At 34.6% G+C, this 17,792-nt stretch overlaps 1 protein-coding gene across 3 annotated transcripts in view; it reads right to left on the bottom strand.

The window, feature by feature from the left end:
* LOC109389048 (HEAT repeat-containing protein 5A) overlaps nucleotides 1–17,792 on the bottom strand; it is a 49,626-nt gene that overhangs the window by 23,675 nt on the left and 8,159 nt on the right. Inside the window, exons 3-10 of one of the 3 annotated variants that reach the window (XM_019654276.1) lie at nucleotides 15,964–15,990; nucleotides 13,618–13,756; nucleotides 11,260–11,439; nucleotides 8,346–8,585; nucleotides 6,526–6,707; nucleotides 5,167–5,235; nucleotides 3,352–3,531; nucleotides 1,374–1,596 (exon numbers count right to left, since the gene is read on the bottom strand). In XM_019654276.1, the coding sequence (XP_019509821.1) occupies nucleotides 1,374–1,596; nucleotides 3,352–3,531; nucleotides 5,167–5,235; nucleotides 6,526–6,707; nucleotides 8,346–8,585; nucleotides 11,260–11,439; nucleotides 13,618–13,756; nucleotides 15,964–15,990 (1,240 nt within the window). Of the gene's footprint in view, nucleotides 1–1,373; nucleotides 1,597–3,351; nucleotides 3,532–5,166; nucleotides 5,236–6,525; nucleotides 6,708–8,345; nucleotides 8,586–11,259; nucleotides 11,463–13,617; nucleotides 13,757–15,963; nucleotides 15,991–17,792 lie in introns of those variants that run through there. The other 2 variants (XM_019654277.1, XM_019654278.1) reach the window with 2 other exon arrangements.

Here is a 17,792-nt window from a genome sequence, read left to right as displayed (position 1 = left end):
CCAAGACTTAGAAACAACCAAAATGCCCATCAGTAGACGACTGGATTAAGAAACTTTGGTACATTTATACAATGGAGTATTACTCCACTATAAAGAAGAATGAAATCGTACCATTTGCAACAATATGGATGGACCTAGAGACTATTACGTTAAGTGAAATAAGTCAGTTGGAGAAAAACAAATACCATATGATCTCACTTATATGTGGAATCTAAAAAACTGAATGAATGAGCAAAGTAAACAGAAATAGTCTCAGAGATTTAAAGGAACAACTGATGGTTGCTAGTTGGGAGGGGGTGGGGATGAGGGAGAAAGTGAAGGGATTAGACAGCATAAATAGGTGGCTACAATATTGCCACGGGGATATGAAAGACATTTCGAGGAATATAATTAATAATGTTGTAAATATTCTGTAGGGTGTAATGTTGTAAATATTTTGTAGGATGGTCACATGTCTTGTTAGGGAGACCGCTTGATGGATGGGGTAGAGGCTTGATCATTGCACTGTACACCTGAAGCTGATGTTGTATAATACTGTATGTCAACTATAAGTGAATATATATATATATATATATATATATATATATATATGGTCACGGGATGTGGAATATAGTGTGGGAGTGGAGTCAAGGGAATTGTAATAGATATGTATCATATGGGGGGGAATGGGGAAGCGGATTGGGGAAGGGGGGTTGTTACTTTGAGGGGTGAAAAGTATAACTATAGCATGTGTTGTACAGCTGAAACTAATTTAAAAAATGTTTATTTCACAATAAAAAAACATAAACCATAAATGACTGATTATACTAATTTTAATAAGGTAAAAGAAAGAACAAGCTACAGACTAGGAGAAAATATCTAAGACATGGAACCACAAAAGAATAATACTAAAGAGATAGAAAAGATTAACAAATTCGTAAGAATATGACAAATACCAAGTAGAAAATGGGCAAAGATTATGACTAGGTGATTTATGGAAGAAACTTAAGCAGCCCAAAAACCTACGAAAAAAGATTCTCAATCAAGGAAATAAAACAATGAAATACTACTTCATACCCATCAGATTGGCAAAAAATTAAGTATGATAACATAATGGTGGGGAGATGTAGTAAAACAGAAACATGTTGTTGGTAAGCATCAATTGTTATAACCACTTTGGAGAGCAATTCTACAGTATCTGAGGAGGTAAGATGTGCACACCTCATGATCTAGCCAATCAACTCGTGTGTCTTCCCTGAAGCAACTTTCACATGCGTATTGTATGAATAAAAATGATTCTGGGAAAAATATTTCAGATAAACATTACCTGCTAAAGGAAAAGTGTTGAAAAGTTACCGTCACTGTAGGAATTATGTAAATATTTACCCCCTTACCTTCAGCAGGAAGTTGGGAGGCAAATTCTGAAGGCAAAGTTAAGAGAGCAAAATCCTGAAGTGCAGCGAGCCAAAGCCTGCTCAGGGTGCCCAGGTCTGTGAGGACCAAGTCCAGCAACCCATCTGATGAGTGTGACCCATTTCTAACACTCTCTTCTGAACAGGTGGTAGTCTTCAAAGGTTGTCTGAGGTTTCTGTGTCTTTCTACAGCAATTATGTAGACCTGTTAAAGGTTAATCTGTAAGCAGGAAGAATTTGTACTCCTTGAAAAGGTGCTGTAATATTTTTATCTAGCTGAGGAGGCAGACTTACTTTTGAACTTACTGGACTTGAAATGCATTGTGATACCAAAAAGTATACATGTGTAACCATACACAAAACTGGGGTAGAAAGATCCAAAAGGGTTATCTTCAATGAGATCAATTAGGGAAATCAAATGATTAGCAAATATGTATTTCACAACCATGACACCTGTAACTAAATGATCTCAGCACTCTTTCTCACTAAGCCTAGGCAGGGCCTTATAATCCATCTCAACCTACAATTTCAGGTGAACTGCAGTAAGCTGAAACACTGAAAATATTTTCTTACTAAGTTTCCACTAAGTCACTACAAAAAGTTTACACACACAGAGACTTAATGTGGACTCTATAGGATGTTCAAGTATTCAACATAGAACACAACATGTACTGACTGTATTACTACCCCTTTCACTACAGCTCTAAAATCCAATAAGCTCTGAAACAATCTAAATTTGAGGTAAACTAATCTGGTGGCAAAACTGAATTTATGTGAGGCGATTTATCCAACAGAGTGTGACTATTCAAACATTTTACTATAGATACATTAATGTGTTTGATTACAGAGTCCATGGTATTGCCCCAGAATTTCTGGATAAATACATGGAATATGCACTGCATTACTTTTTGAGAATCCCCCAAATTCTGAATTCCAAATATTATCTGGTGCCAAGGAATTCAGATAGCGGACTATTGACCTCCTTTATGCTGAACCTGCTGCTCAGCTATTATCTTTACTGAGGAGAGAACAGGAGGAGGTAATGGCTTTAAGCAAGAGCACAGAGATTCAAATTATTATAAAGAATACTAAATATAAGCAGAGAATTATTTGTAAAATAGGTTACAGAGATTACAGAATTTGTTCGTTTCACAAAAAGCATAGGTTTAAAGGCATCGAGTTCACTGTTAAAGATAGATCCAGTTTATTTAAGCTAGGGAGAACTAGTTCCTAACCAAGATTTGTCAACCCTAACTAATGAAAACAAAAATAGAGATTATACAGTCTTCACGTTTTAATTAGTTCTACTGGAGGAAATCCTTTTTTACATATTGATTAACTCTCTCAGTTGCAATCTGAGACTATATACCTTCATTAAAATGATATATGAACCCAGACTGGCAAAGTCTTTTAACTGCTGAAGTTGGATGATGGGTATAAGCTGTTTCATTATATTATTATATCTACTTGCCTATTTGCTTGAACATTTCCATAGTAAATTTAAAAAAATATATAGCTTTATTCCTGATTAGAAAAGTAACTAATGAAGTTTAGCATTTTCCTATAAGATTTCTTTAATCTTAGAAAAGAAAATGACTATTATTTTATATTCAAGTCTATAAATGAGCATAAAAAATTTGAAGTATGTGTTATAGAGTTGATAGTACAAACACACCCACATTTCTAGTAACTCAGATTTCAATAAAAATTGGTTTCCAATGGCTATTATAGTCTCTGGCTCAAGACTGCCTCTGCTTGAAGCAGCAGATAACAGACAACAGAGAACACTAGAATGCTTGGCCAAAATTTCGATTAACATATTAATGAATCGCATGTTCAAAGTCTTTTGTTAGCCTTAAACATGGACTTATTTGTGTTTTAAAAAGTTAATTTCAGTTTATGGCCCAAGGTGTTTATTAACAACTTCCAAGATTCCAGCTATAAATTGAGAAGTACTAACCTCTGCCCAGGCTTTCAGCACAGCTAAGATCTCCATGGTAGAGGCACTTTCATTATATAAGTGACTTAGAGCTTCTTTTCCAGCCTGTATTTTTGTTAATGATGAGACAAGCAACTGATGAACTCTTCGGAGATCATTAAGGTCACTTACAACTCCACTTGCTATCCAGGCACTGCAAACCTGGTTTTTCAGAGAAGAAGAAGTTACATGTAAAAATTATAAATGTCTCCCTTGTGAGTTCAGCAGAGCTCAGCAACATCTTAGGAAATCACCTTGCTATCAAGAAACCCAATGGGATGCTGCTGATAGTAACACCCAAAAGTCAGCATTTCAAAAGGAAATAAAGTCTACAGTTGAAGCAAGAAAACCAGTGCTAATAAGTATACAAAAATCAAAGAGAAATTAAGCCACAGAAGGTACCACATTCATAAATGTTTGGATTAACATTTGAATTAATGTTAATTAATTCTCCAATCTTGATTATTTCATCTTATTATTCTAAAATCTGTGGTTGTGTGGTAATTAATATAAGTTTGTTGAAAGATAAAGCACCTAACATTTAAAACCCCAAAGAAGATTGATTCTTTTGAAGACAAGGTATTAAAAATTTCTAACGGCCAGCCGAGTGACTCAGTTGGTTAAGAGCTTGCTCAAGAGTGCAAGCTCTGAGCAACAGGGTCGCCGGTTCGATTCCCAGCCCAAGCTGAGCTGCCGCTGACCTGCCAACAGGTGCCAGGATGGCTGAGCTAAAAAAAAAAAAAAATTTCTAAAACAAAACATCATTAATAATTCTCCAATGTAAATAGTTTACTCAATTATCAGGGGCTGTCTATGGTTTCCTGGGTATCACAGTATTTCTCTTTTTCCAGAGAAAATTAATTTTTTCCTTTTCCATCTATTTATTCCATTCCTGTCTCATTTCACAATATTTCAAGTGGCTTACAGCAAGAACTGTAAAGTCATTGATAAATGAGACTCAATATAACATATAACACAGTTCTGAGTACTGAAGGTACTCGAACACTTCTAAATACAACTGAAAAGCAAGTTGAAAAATCTGACTAAAATTACTTTTCCCATTATGTTTATAATTATTTCAATTCAAGCCAGTTCTGCTTTAAATTACATCAGGTCATTCAGGGCTGGATATTGAGTGTTTTACAACCACTCCAAGAAAAGCACTTTTTCAAAATTGTATAGTATATGGTTCACAGATACATGAAAACATGCTCAGTCGCACTTGAAATACAAATTGAAACTATCCTGAGATACCCTCTGTGCTCCATCACATAGACAAAAATCTAAAAGTGGCAATTCACAATACTGCTGAGACTGTGGGACACGCATACTGGCAGGAGTTTAAATTGGTAAACCCCTATACTATTCTTTAACTCAGCAATTGAACTTTGGAGAATTTATCTTACAGATATGCTTGCACCTCATGAGATGACTTTGCAGAAGGTCATTAACTCCAGCACTATCTGCAAAAGCAAAAGATTTAAAAACCCATTTATCTGTTTCTGGTTAAAAAAATTATGATTTATGTATATCCTGGATTACTATGCAGTTATTGGGTTATCGGGAAAGTCATGATGCATTTTTGCATTGTAAAACATAGAAAAATACATCATGACTTTCCCGATGACCCAGTAGATGAAAGGAAGAGGATGTCCTCTAAACTTAAAAAGCAAAGGGAAAGGAGCAGCTTGAGATTAATGGTTAGACAACTATAATGTAGAATCTGGGTTACAAATTGGAGAATTGCTTTAGAAAGGACAGTTTCACTTCTTCAGCTTTATCTTTTTAGGCATTTACCTGACATGCTTTGGCAGTGACATCAGGTGGTGTCTCTGAAGTGAAGGCAGGTCTAAGTGCTGCTCCTACCTGGCAAGAAATGATGTGATCATTATATATCAAGATCAGTAAGTAAGACAGCACAAGCTCTTTCTCTTTTTAATGTTATTCTAAAATTCTTATTTATAACTGGTGTTACAGACACTTGTTTTTTGCCAGCATAGCATATTGTCCCATTTTTGATAACAGCATTCCAATTTTCCTTTGGGAAACCTTCTCTTTCCCCAAGTTTTACTTAGCCCACATTGTTGCTATAGAGGTGACAGCACTACCTGGCTCCAGAGACCCATGCTGGGATAATGAAAGCTCTCCTTAAGACTGTCTCTGGGAGTACTGGGAAAGAAGTACTGTCTCATTATAAGATTCTGGGTGCTAAGGGAGCCATCTTGATACCACTTGGAGAGATCAAACATGAGAATAAAGCCAGTACAAAACCAAGCAGAGCCAACTAAGATTCCTGAAAACAATTTTCCTTTTCTGCTGAGTTGTAGTTTATTTCTATCATCTGCAATTTTAAGAGGACTAAAAATATAACAGAGCTCCCCTTAATTAAGTTGAATTTTAATATTTTGTTCTAATATAATAGTTCTATGTAACTTTACTCTCTTCCTTTTGCTTTCTCCCTAAGCATACACTGGCATGACCTGCTGGTAAGCCATGATGGAGACTGCTAACTGCTTAACTGCTCTGGTGTCTCTAACTGCTAGCCATCAGAGGCTGCCTCTAAATAATGGGAGGTATCCTGCGATGAATGCTGCTGGAGGATTACATGTGATTTGTGTGATGTAACATGTGATGGTTTTATCTTCTTAGATTGCTCAGTGCACTGGGCAAACATCAGTTAAAAAGATCATAGAACCAGAAACAGAAACCTGAATTCTTTTCTAAGTTCAAATAAACCCAAATGAAGGTAGTTACATTTATTCTAGGAATAATGATTTGAAAATAAAACATGCATGTAGCCTAAATGAAATGTTTAGTAATGATTTAATTTTTTTTCTTGATTTAGTGTTATCTTAAGCTTATTCAGATATTTTTGTAAAGAATTTCATTACCAAAGTCCTTTATTTCCCCAAATTACCATGAAGGTTTTATTTAGGAAAATTAACCTTTAATGTTATAAAAGACATGTTTTATGTACCACTTTGCTTTTACTTTAAGATTTCTTCAAACATATGCATTTTCTGTATATTGACCATAATGGTGATATATGAGAGCTATATACTTATTTATATATGTGTTAAGAGGTGCTATGCTAATTAGTTTCATAGACTTTTATCCTGTGTTTAACAATAGAGTTCTCTAATAGAAAGTGCTTACATTGGCTTGATACTGTTCCAGAATCACATGACCTGGAAACTCTGGTTCTGGAATAGTTGCAAATTGCCGAATAACAACTAACAAAGTCTCAAGGCCAGAAAGACGGAGCTGGTCACTATGATCTGTGGCAGCCATGAAAGCCATGCGAACTAAGTCGGCAAGATGCAGCACCAAAAAGTCATCTACAAGATAAAAAAAAAAGTTATTAATAAAAAGAATATGCTGGAACTAAGATTTATATTAAGTTTTTAATTTAAATTCATAACCTAGACTTTTATTTAAGTACCTCTGATTTGATTTACTGTTTGTTAAATACAGACTTTAAAGCTGGATTTACTGCTCCACTATACATACTCACACACAAAAAACTATCCCAAAGTTAGTAATTATATAGCTATTCAAAAACCAAAGGCAGAATTAGTAGCCTTTAAAAGAGTGCTAATAGTACCTTCAGTAAAAATTTTGTTCAGACTTTCTGCTATAAGTACATTGAAAAGTACTTATGCGACTTTGGGCTCTGATGAATTAGGCAGTAATTTAATTATACCCTTTATGTCAAGTTGAAGCTAAAGACTTAATCTTCCTTTAAAAAATAAGTTTATGTAGTGTTTTATACAGACTAGACTACCTTATTTTTGCATGTCTGACACACATACAAATAATGGGAGTATAAAAAACATTCCGGGCCGGCCGAGTGGCTCAGTTGGTTAAGAGCTCGCTCAAGAGTTTGAGCTCTGAGCAACAGCGGTTCGAGTCCAGCCCGAGCTGAGGAGCTGCTGAGCTGCCAACAGGTAGCAGGATGGCTCAGCTAAAAAAAAAAAAAAAAAAAAAAACATTCCTTGCTATAAAATTATAAATGAGAATTCCTTTCATTCCTACAACAAATTTTTTTGGTATAGTTAAGTCTACTATGGAAAGGCATAAGACAATCATTCAACAATGTTCCAACAATAAAATGTTTAGGGGTACAGCTAACTTTTTACGGAAAATAAATTTGACATTAATTCAATAGCTATAGGTCACACTGAAGAAACCAACTCATCTTAGTAAGTGCCAATTACAATTTTAACTGGGAACACAGGAAATAAGTAAGCATGTGTGATATATTAACATTATACTTATCACTATCTATCCAGCACAGTGCTCATCACAAATAAGAGACTAAAATGTTGCTTGAAAAATCATTAAAACAGAGATACCTAACTAATACTTTTAGACTGGCAATAGCAACGTTTTGCCTTATAATTCTTTCTTCTGGTAAAGAATTATTTTTAAGGCATTCAGATATGTGCATTGTGTCTTTGAACATACATTGCTGATGTGAATTTAAAAAAATTAAACATCAAACCATAACACACACACACATTTTTAGGTAACAATAATAAAACTGAAGACTATAAGGTTAAAATGGTCTTATAACCATGTTTACTTTACATTGAGATAGGCTCAAATGTTTTCTGAGTAATATCCATGAAAAAAATAACCCATCGGCAAAACTGCTGTAAGTTATAACTCAGAAAATAAATTTTGGGAAGTAGTTAAAGCACATACTACTTTCCGATAACATAATTATTCCCTACAAACTTAACTCACTGCATATGTCCATTAAACAAAAGTGGATGCCAATTTAAGAGGCTTAATCATTAAAAATGCATTTAAACATTAAAAATATATTAGTTACAATTTATATAAATATTCAAGTTTCATAACTGATTTGGAATAAAAACTATCTTTCAGTTTTACTTTTTAAGTTAATATTAACATAAGCAGACAGCAATTCTAAGTATATCATTTGGTCTTTTCATTATTACGCCACTTACTTCTTGAATCCCTTTTTTTCATTTCTTGTGCTAAAGCAATGTCAAAATGTGCGCTGTGTGCATTCTCACACTGGTTAATTATCCTACAGACACATTCAGCAGCAAAGACTCTAGTAGCCCATCGGGGGTTGGTAAAAGGATGGGATCTGTCATCATTTCTGGTGGTCAGAACGAAGGCATCATCCCCTTTATATCCTTCCTCTTCTTGCATTGTATCCACACAAGTTACAGCTGTAAAATCTTTTATCAAGGGAGAATACATGTAATTATAATCAATTGGAAGATATATATTTATAAAGAAACACCAATGACTTCAAATTCAGACCGGAATTACTGTTGATCAAGCACACATTTTCTAACAATGTAAAACAATCATGCCTATTAAATACAGATAATAGTGGTATTTAAAGAAATGCTGTAAGAACTGTTCTAGGTCAAAAGAACATAGTTGTTAAATTACATTCAAAATGAAAAACTGAACATGATACTAGATACTGCAGTAATTATCAATCCCCTATATGAAGATGGATATATTAGGGAAGATCAAAAATTTCTTTTTTTTAAAGATTTTATTTGGGATGGGGGAGTGGAACAGCATTGGGGAATCGGGGAAGGGGAACAGACAAATTGCTGTCCTTTTGTTTTTCAGTCTAGTTGTGGAGGACGTCGCTTCACTGGCCCATGTTGGTATTATCATTGCGCTCTTCTTGGGTGAAGGCAGTCACTCGCCGGCCAATAGACGGCCGCTCACAGCAGCTCACACCCGCTGCCGGCCAGCCCCACTGAAGCCTAGGCTGTCGCCAGCCACTCACGGCAGCCCAGCTCCAGGTCAAGCTGCTGCTCACCATCTTAGCTGTAGAGGGCGCAGCATCACTGGCCCTCATGTGGGATTCAAACCGAGGCCCTGCTGCTCAGAGCTGACATCCCAAGCCAGCTTCTAACCAACGCACCACTCGGCCAGCCCAAGATCAAAATTCTTGAGTAGGGAATGTAGTGCATTGTACTGGGGATGCTGTTTTCTTTTTTTAAGATTTTACTGGAGAATTGGGGAAGGGGAACAGTGCTGGGGAATTGGGGAAGGGGAATAGCCAAGTTGTTTTCTTTCAGTCTTAGTTGTGGAGGGCACAGGTAGCTCAGCTCCAAGTCTAGTTGCCATCGGGCCGCCCATCAGCAGCTCGCAGGTGCTTAGCTCAAGGTGCCGTGTTCAATCTTAGTTGTGGGTGGGCATAGCCCACCATCACATGCGTGAATTGAACCAGCAACCTTGTTGTGAGGAGCACGTGCTCTCACCAGCTGAGCCATCCTGCTACCTGTTGGCAGCTCAGCAGCAGCTCAGCTCAGGCGCAGGTCACTGGCTCATGTGGGAATTGAACCAGCAACCCTGTTGTTCAGAGCTCGCGCTCTAACCAACTGAGCCACTAGGCCGGCCCTGGCATGCTGTTTTAACACTGGAGCCTTGAATGGCTTTAAGAAAGTTCCTGAACCTATTGAAAATGTCTTAAAATATTTTTCTTAGGACAGAACCATTGCTATCATTATGGTCTCATACAGTCCTGATGACCAGAGTCACTGAGTGGTGAATTATTTGCTCTTTATATTAACTGTTAACGTAGTAACTATTTAAAATGGAGCTAATGCTATAAAACAAAGCTAACTTGGTTTTCTTAAATTATCTTTTATGTCAACATTTTTTTAATGTGTTATGATAGCAAAGACGTCACAAATGAAGTTATGGCAAAGTCATGTCTTATGACTAAGAAGTCAACAGAAACTGAAATGTATGTTTTCCTAACAGGAAGGATAGGGCCTAACTACACAGGATAACGTATAATTGGTGAAATAAAATTGAGCTAGTATGCTCAGGGAGTATGAATTTAAATTAAAAAAAGACAGGTGAGATATCAGAAATGCACATACACATTTTCTCTTAATGGAGAAGTCCTTGCAAGTTCTTAAGTAATGAAGACAGAACAGAGCATTAAAGAAGAAAAATGTGGAGCATAATGGTTGAAGAACAGGTATAAATAACTGGAAGAGAAGAAGACTATCAAAAATCACCAAAACCCCCCAAAAAACAAACAAAAAAACCTCTGAATTTTATGGTACCTTTCTCCCTTTCACATAATTCAGAGATTAGAACTACATTAAATTGTAAGACTTAAGTAACTGAAATGAGCTACTAAAATATAGTAGGAAGTTGTGTTTTAAAGTCATGCAAGCTAAGGCCTGAATCTGTCTGTGTCTCTTTGGGCAATTAGTTAACCTTTCCAAGTCTTGTTTTCTCTTGTGTAAAATGGAATAATACTGCTTACTCAAAGAATGGTTAAAGGATTAACCAAATAAAATATGTACCAGACCTAGAACAGAATTGGTTTCTATCTTCTTTCTTCCTATCATTTATTTTCTTTTTTACTCCAAGGATATAAATTTTAAAGACTTTAATACACTTTCTCATTAACAATGATCTTTACTAGCAAAGACATTAGGGAAATAACACTAATTTCAAACACTATTTGAAGTTAACATTATTCAACTGTTGGAGAAACTGGCTTGCTCAAAATGTCATAAGCTTTGGTGAGTTTTCTATTATGTCAACTTGAGGCAATCCCTCAAATATTTATCACACGTATGAAAACAAATGATAGGGCTACTATAAGTTAGCTCATCCTTTTTATTGCATAAATAATGACTCTACTTTTTAGTTAGTTGTACATAGGAAAGTCACATAAGACAACCAAAAGAAAAAAAAAACAGGCTTAAGTGTTAGACTTTAGCACTAGACTCTATTTGAAGTAACAAGCAATTTATAATACAAATATTCACACAAGATTGATGAACTGTCACTGAGAAACAATTTTATATAACATTTTTATTTTCAATTTTATTATTTCAACTGGCATTCACCAGTACTTACCAGCTGATGCAGCAAGTACATCTTTACAAAGCTTTAACCAAAAGGAAAGCTTATCTACTGCCATAGATGTCAGCATATGATTTAAAGTCTCTTTGATATCATGGCACAATCTCTGATCTGTCTCTTTGTCCAGTAAGGTCAGTAATGCCCCTTCAAGGCCCACTTCTCTGATGTTAGCATCTGACAAGAAGAAAATCGATGATCTAAGTAATACAGAAAACAAAACTGCCATATGAGAAGCACACACGTTCAGTAGTTATGAAAATATTATGTGCCAGTATATTTTAAAGAACTAATCCAAATACTGTGCCTTAACCTACTGAGGTCTATTTTAGTTCACAGTTTGGTATTATTCACGATACCGTACAGATTGTACAGTCATGTTTTATGCAATGTCACTGAAAGATAAGTCTTTATTGAGAATTATTAATATATTGTCCTTAAATTAGGTAAACATTTAAATCCAATTAACACTCAATACTTAAAGACTTTAAATTAATGTAAGAGTAAAACTCAGAAAATAACTGTAGCATGGAGTGTTTAAAATGACTACAACTAAGTTATTGTGGAACTACAGAACTCTACTGAATTAATAAAAATTACTACACCATATTCTCATTGCAAAGTAATAAAGCATCTCAAGGAAAATTGTAGCCTTGATCTAGAATCTATTTCCTCTAATTTTGGAAATGCTAAAAGAACAAATTTTTTTTCATCTAGTATTCATGAAAAGATTTATTTTCTAAAGATTATGCTATGATGAGACTATTTTAAAAGAGAAATTATCTTTTAAAGATCAGAAAGGATGTGGTAGGAATGTTCCTGATGAGGGGTCTGAAGAGACAGAACAACTGATGCAATGTGTGAGTCCTGACTGGATCCCACATTTGGGTGAGATTGAGGGGGTAGGAAAGAGTCATAAGGGACATTTTTGTGATAACTGGAAAAATTTGTGTGAGGACTGCACATTCTATGTTGTTACTAAATCACTTTTAATTTTATTATTTGTGGAAATGAGGTGTGATCCCGCATGTCCTTGGAAAATGAAAACTGAAGTACTTAGGGGTGAACTGTCATGATGCTTGCAGCCTACTTTGAGATGGTTTGGCAAAAAGTTTGTGTGTGTGGATATATATGGAAAGAGAGAGATATATAAAACGTGTGTCAAAGATATTAAGTAGGCAAATCTATGTGTTCAATGCACATTTCTTTCAACTATTCCATGGGTTTGAAAAATTACAAAATTTAAAGAAGGAATTATATGAGTTCTTTACTATAATTTTACTTACATAGCTAATTCAATAAATCTAGGAACATGTACCAGCATATTTACACAATCAAACCCTAAAGCAATAGATACAGATAATATCAGTGGTGAATATAAACCTAAGGTCGCTTTGGGGAGAATATTTCACATGGTTAGAAGGTTAAAATTTCTCTGGTTAAGTGATCATTGAATAGTTTTCACATGAGTTCTGTAACCTGTCTGATGACTACTAGTGTATCAGTTCAGCAATGCTGTTTAACTCAAACCAGAGCAAAAGTTTTAATATAATAACAAAACTGTAATTTAAAAGGCACAGCTTGACAGTCAAACACATTATGGATTTGAAAGCGTTAGATATCGGAAAGCTTTGTGAAATCAGAGGCCTAAAAGTGATGGCACTTTGGAAACCATATATATAAAAGTGTAAGATATTGCCAGCACTATTTTTGTAGACTGTTTGAATTTACATGCATGCTTGGGTTACTCACATAACCTTAAAATGAAAGGATATATACTTAAAACAAATTTTACTGGCTAAGAAATCCTTTAATTCAGCTCTAAAATATAGAAGAAGGTATGTAAAAACTCTTTAATATGAAGCAGACTCATCTATGGTGAATTTTATAAAATGAGGTTTTGGGGGAAGAAAGGTACATATGATAAATTATTTAAGGGCTAAATCCAATGTCAATCGACTGCTGTGAAAAAACTTGCTCTAAACACAATGGCTCTTAAACTTCAGTATACATTAACAAGGATTGTGAGAACACAGGTAACAAGATTGCTCAGCTCTATACCTAGAACTTTGGTTTAGCAGATTTGGGATGGGACCCAATAGTCTGTATTTCTGACAAAGTCTCCAGGTGAGGTGGATGTTGCTGGTTTGGGGGCCTAAGTTTGGGAACCACTGGTCTAAACTGGTACCATCACTGGTTGGAATGATACATAATTGTTAGCAATCATCTCTTGTAGCAGGTTTAAGACATGTTATATATTACCTTTTAAGTTTTGTTTTAAAAACTCATCTTTATACGGAAGATTGAGGATTAATAATCATTTGAGTTTGAGATAATGTTGATAAAAAGAACTACCTGGAGTCAACTCTTCTCTGCTGTCCTTAGCAAGCATAACAGCATGTTCTGAAACTTCAGCTGCCTCTCTCTGCACAAGCTGACGTAAACAAGCCAGCACTGCTCTTCTCAGTAACAAATAGGGACTACAGAGATTCACCTGAAAGATATCATTTGGGGACTTGAAAGAGCTGAAATTCTTCCTGGTACTCATTAAGTCTAACAACCACTGGACCCAATTATTGGGCTGGATGCAACTTATTAAATATACAGAAATTCAAATTATTCTAGTACACAGTTTTTATTTTATAACTTAGAAATAGCTTAAGGAGTAATACATATACTTAATTATGCAATATTAATAAGCAAATCCAAGCAAAAGCCTCGACAGTGTTAAAAGACACAGAATTTATGTGAGCAAAACTATTTTGAGAGATAAAACAAATACAATTAAGAATTTATTTGCAGTTTATACATTTGTGCTCATGCAACTATATTATGTTTTATGATTCTCTATGCAGAAATTTTTACAAATTAATATAAGCAATACAGCATACTGGTTAAAATGGAGGCTCTGGCGTCAAATGGTCTCAGTTTGAGTTCTAGACTCACCACTTACCAGCTGTGTGACCTTGGGCAAGTTATTTAACCTCTCTGTGCCTTAGTCTCTTCATTTGTAAAATGGAGGTAACACTACCCCCATCTCAGAAGGCTGTTGTGAAGTTAATACCAAGAAACATGCAAAAGTACTCATACTTATTAGCACAATACTGGGTAAATAGTAAATGCTCAATAAATGTTAGTTATTATTAATGCAAGTCTCTATCAATATTCAATATCAAGTATTTTATTCAGATGCCATACAGGGTAAGTAAATGCATTTTTAAATAAAAGCAGAAAGAGTTTTACTTAGAAAACATATGCAACAAAAAAATGTTCTTTAGAGACAAACATTATAGATAGCAAAATTTACATATATGTATATCTAATTATATATGTTATGTACCTATCTTAGAGATACAGAATATTTCTGCTCAGAATGACAGACTCTACATATTCTTTTTACTTAGATGTATTTAAACAATGTAAATTTCAATAAGTTGTGTAAATGATATGACTGGTGATGTACCTTAAATGAGCAATTAAAACACGTCAAAAGTTTCTGGATACAAATTCTTACTCAGTGGATTCATTAAGTAGAATAAAATCTAGCATTTTTGAAATTCATTTTGTTCTAATTATGTAAGTAAAGACCAGTTTGGTGTGGTTTACAACAATGATTATGTGTCTTATGATAGTAATTTTCCAAGCAAAATTTGAGAAATAATGGCATAATTCTTATAGTGATCTTTAGATTGTGTATGCAGGAAAAGCAGGACTGAAGTAGGTGAATTTGTTGAAAAAAGCAGAGGCTAAATTTTGAGAAAAAGAATAGGTGGTGGCAGCTGGCTTTTCATATATAAGACGAAATACATGCAATGAGAGAGCTAACTCCTAAATTTTGTCAAAAGCCCAAAGACAGAAAAAGGTTGTAAATATATCATCAGTGAAACATATGGATGAGAACTGCTTCATAAATAGGTTCTATGATATCCTCAAGCCATATCATGAACTCAAAAGTCGAAAGAGAGGAATGCCATTATCAAAGTCTCAAGGTAATGTCATTCCCGTCATGTTAAGAACTCCATCGGTAGACACAAGTACAGAGGGTAACAGAGAAGTTAAAATGTAAAACATTAAATTTTCTCATGCCCAAGATTACAGCTGTATTCAATGACAAAAAAGCACTCTACAAGACGATTTAAAGAAAAGTTAATGACTCTACTAGTTATTTTAACTGGAGTTTTACAAGCACATAATACAAGGCAGGTGAAGCATTATTCAGGCTGGTCAAACAATCTTTTAGAAAAGGCATGCTTAGAAAGTACTCTTTGTTTGATGGAAAAAGACTGAAGGCTGTCACACAAAGCAAAATGGGATGCTTAATATCACCATGTCATTCTCCAGCACTTATAATGGAAAGAGGAATAGAGTGGGTTAAGGCCAAAAAACCAAGCAGGCAAAATACAGAAATGAAATCAAACTATAATTACAGTTCCTTTCTAAAACGAATATAGTAAATCAAAATGATACGAAATTAAGTGCAAGGAGTGAGTACACCAGCTGGAGAAGGTTAGGGAGGATTTGCTTGCACTGGTAGTAACTAAACACCATGTAACATGCTACACATACTGGGCTTTGCATTGATGGTTAGCTTAAACAGAGATGCAGAGGAAAACAAGAACATCTACAACCAAAAAAAAAAAGACACAAAGAAACAGCACTGCAAACCTCAAAAAAGTTAGGAATTGAGGGTCAGGGACCTACCAACACAGAATTATCCAACAAGATCTCCTGCACAAAAACAAATGACAGACTGGTCACGACAAAACCAAAAATATAAACACTATGATGACTTTGATAACAGTCAGCTAAGCAGTAAAATATAAATGTTGATAGAGGTATCGTTAAAATTGGCTTAGCTTCAGCTTTAAAAATACGCAATGAATACCTCATTTTCCAACTTAAAATATGAGGTGAGCTAAGTTCTTGAAAAGACCAAACTCAAGATGTAAAGATATAAAATATACAATAATTTTAAAATGTGCATTTGTGTAATTAAGTTTTCCTTTGGAATCTCTCATTCAGCTTCAGTAACAAAACCAGATCAAGTAGACACGAGTGTGAGAGGACTTAATTTGGATTGCATTCACATGAACAGGTGTCCAGCAAGGGACAAAGTTAAAGGTTTATCTCATCACAAGTTAATTATAGATTTTTTCACTCTTGGAAGCCAAGTTTTAAAACTGAGAGTACTCAGAAATGCTAGTGTAGCTAAGGCCAAGTTCAGAAAAGAAGTTAAATAGCATGCAGTTAGAAGAAAGCCCTTTCCAGTAAGATTGTTTCCTAATGAAGAAATGTATTCTGAATATTCAGAGAGTTTCAATTAATATGAAGACACTTCGTGGTAAATAATTAAGTTCTTTGTAGAAGAGAAAACTGATCATAAAGTTGTTAAATAGGAAAGCAAAAGCTTTCTTTACTACAGGGGATACTCTAATATAATAAATCCAACCTAATAACTTTAGAAAAGCTTTAATAACCAAAACATTAAGACACAAAATTAACACTCTACAGCAATAGCAATTTTTGAATATGATTTTTGTATAAGAAAAAAATCATTTTACAGCTTAAATATTATGAATAACATGAATAAGATGTGTTAATTGTTGCTTCCAATTTTCCCAGTTGCTCTGAATGTACCCAAAAGAAAAATCTGATAATAGTCTCCCTTCTTTATACATATGTAACCTTTGTCTAGGAAAAGAAAAGAGTAATGAGTTTGATCAGGTCTAAATCACTATGAGTTAGGAGTTAATCTTGTTCTTTATTTCTCAATAAACTTTACCTAATAAATAAATTCATGTAAAGTTAAAAAATAAAGTTTAGAAGGTTATTAATGGAAATTTCCTATTACAATTCAAGAAGAGAAAAATGGCAGTATCATTATATTTAAATGGAGAGTGAAAGTTAGCCAACTTGCATAGGAGTAAATGTTTTTCAATAATGGGCTTTGGTTGATGGTTCCTCTAATATAAAGGATATTATTCCCGGGGAAAATTCATTGAGTAGTAAAGGTAAAATCCTTATCCAGTAAGTGCTATTTTCTCTCATACATATTTAACCCAGACAGGAATCAGTTTTTATCAGAAAAATCAGTCACATCCTCTTTTTAAGAGTCTTATATAATTATGACTATTAAAATCAATATGAAGGTAACATAATCTATGTTTAAGTTATATGTTAGGAAAATAAAAACAACTACTATTAAGTGGTTTTTAAGTGCCTGGAACATGTACCTTTATAGGAGGTATTTTGAGTAATCCTTGTGTTTTACAGACAGGTAGCTGAAGCTGGAGGAGGTGATGGGACTTCCCTAAGGCCACCTAACTAGGATGTGGCAGAACTGAGATAAGAGCTATCCGTAACAGTACGACAGAATGAAATGAGGACTAACAAGGAGTTCAGAAGCCCGGATTCTAGACTTAGAGTTACCACTACCTAGTCAAATTATTTGACTTTTTGGTCCTCAGTTTATCTTTTTATTGAGAAGCCTGGTTTTAATGATGTTTGAGGTTTTTGCAAGGCCTGAAACA

Source organism: Hipposideros armiger, unplaced genomic scaffold, assembly GCF_001890085.2.
Source record: "Hipposideros armiger isolate ML-2016 unplaced genomic scaffold, ASM189008v1 scaffold_218, whole genome shotgun sequence".
In the NCBI taxonomy this organism is placed as follows: Eukaryota; Metazoa; Chordata; class Mammalia; order Chiroptera; family Hipposideridae; genus Hipposideros; species Hipposideros armiger.
The sequence above is the reverse complement of the archived record's forward strand: the minus strand, read 5'-3'. Positions and strand labels throughout refer to the sequence as shown.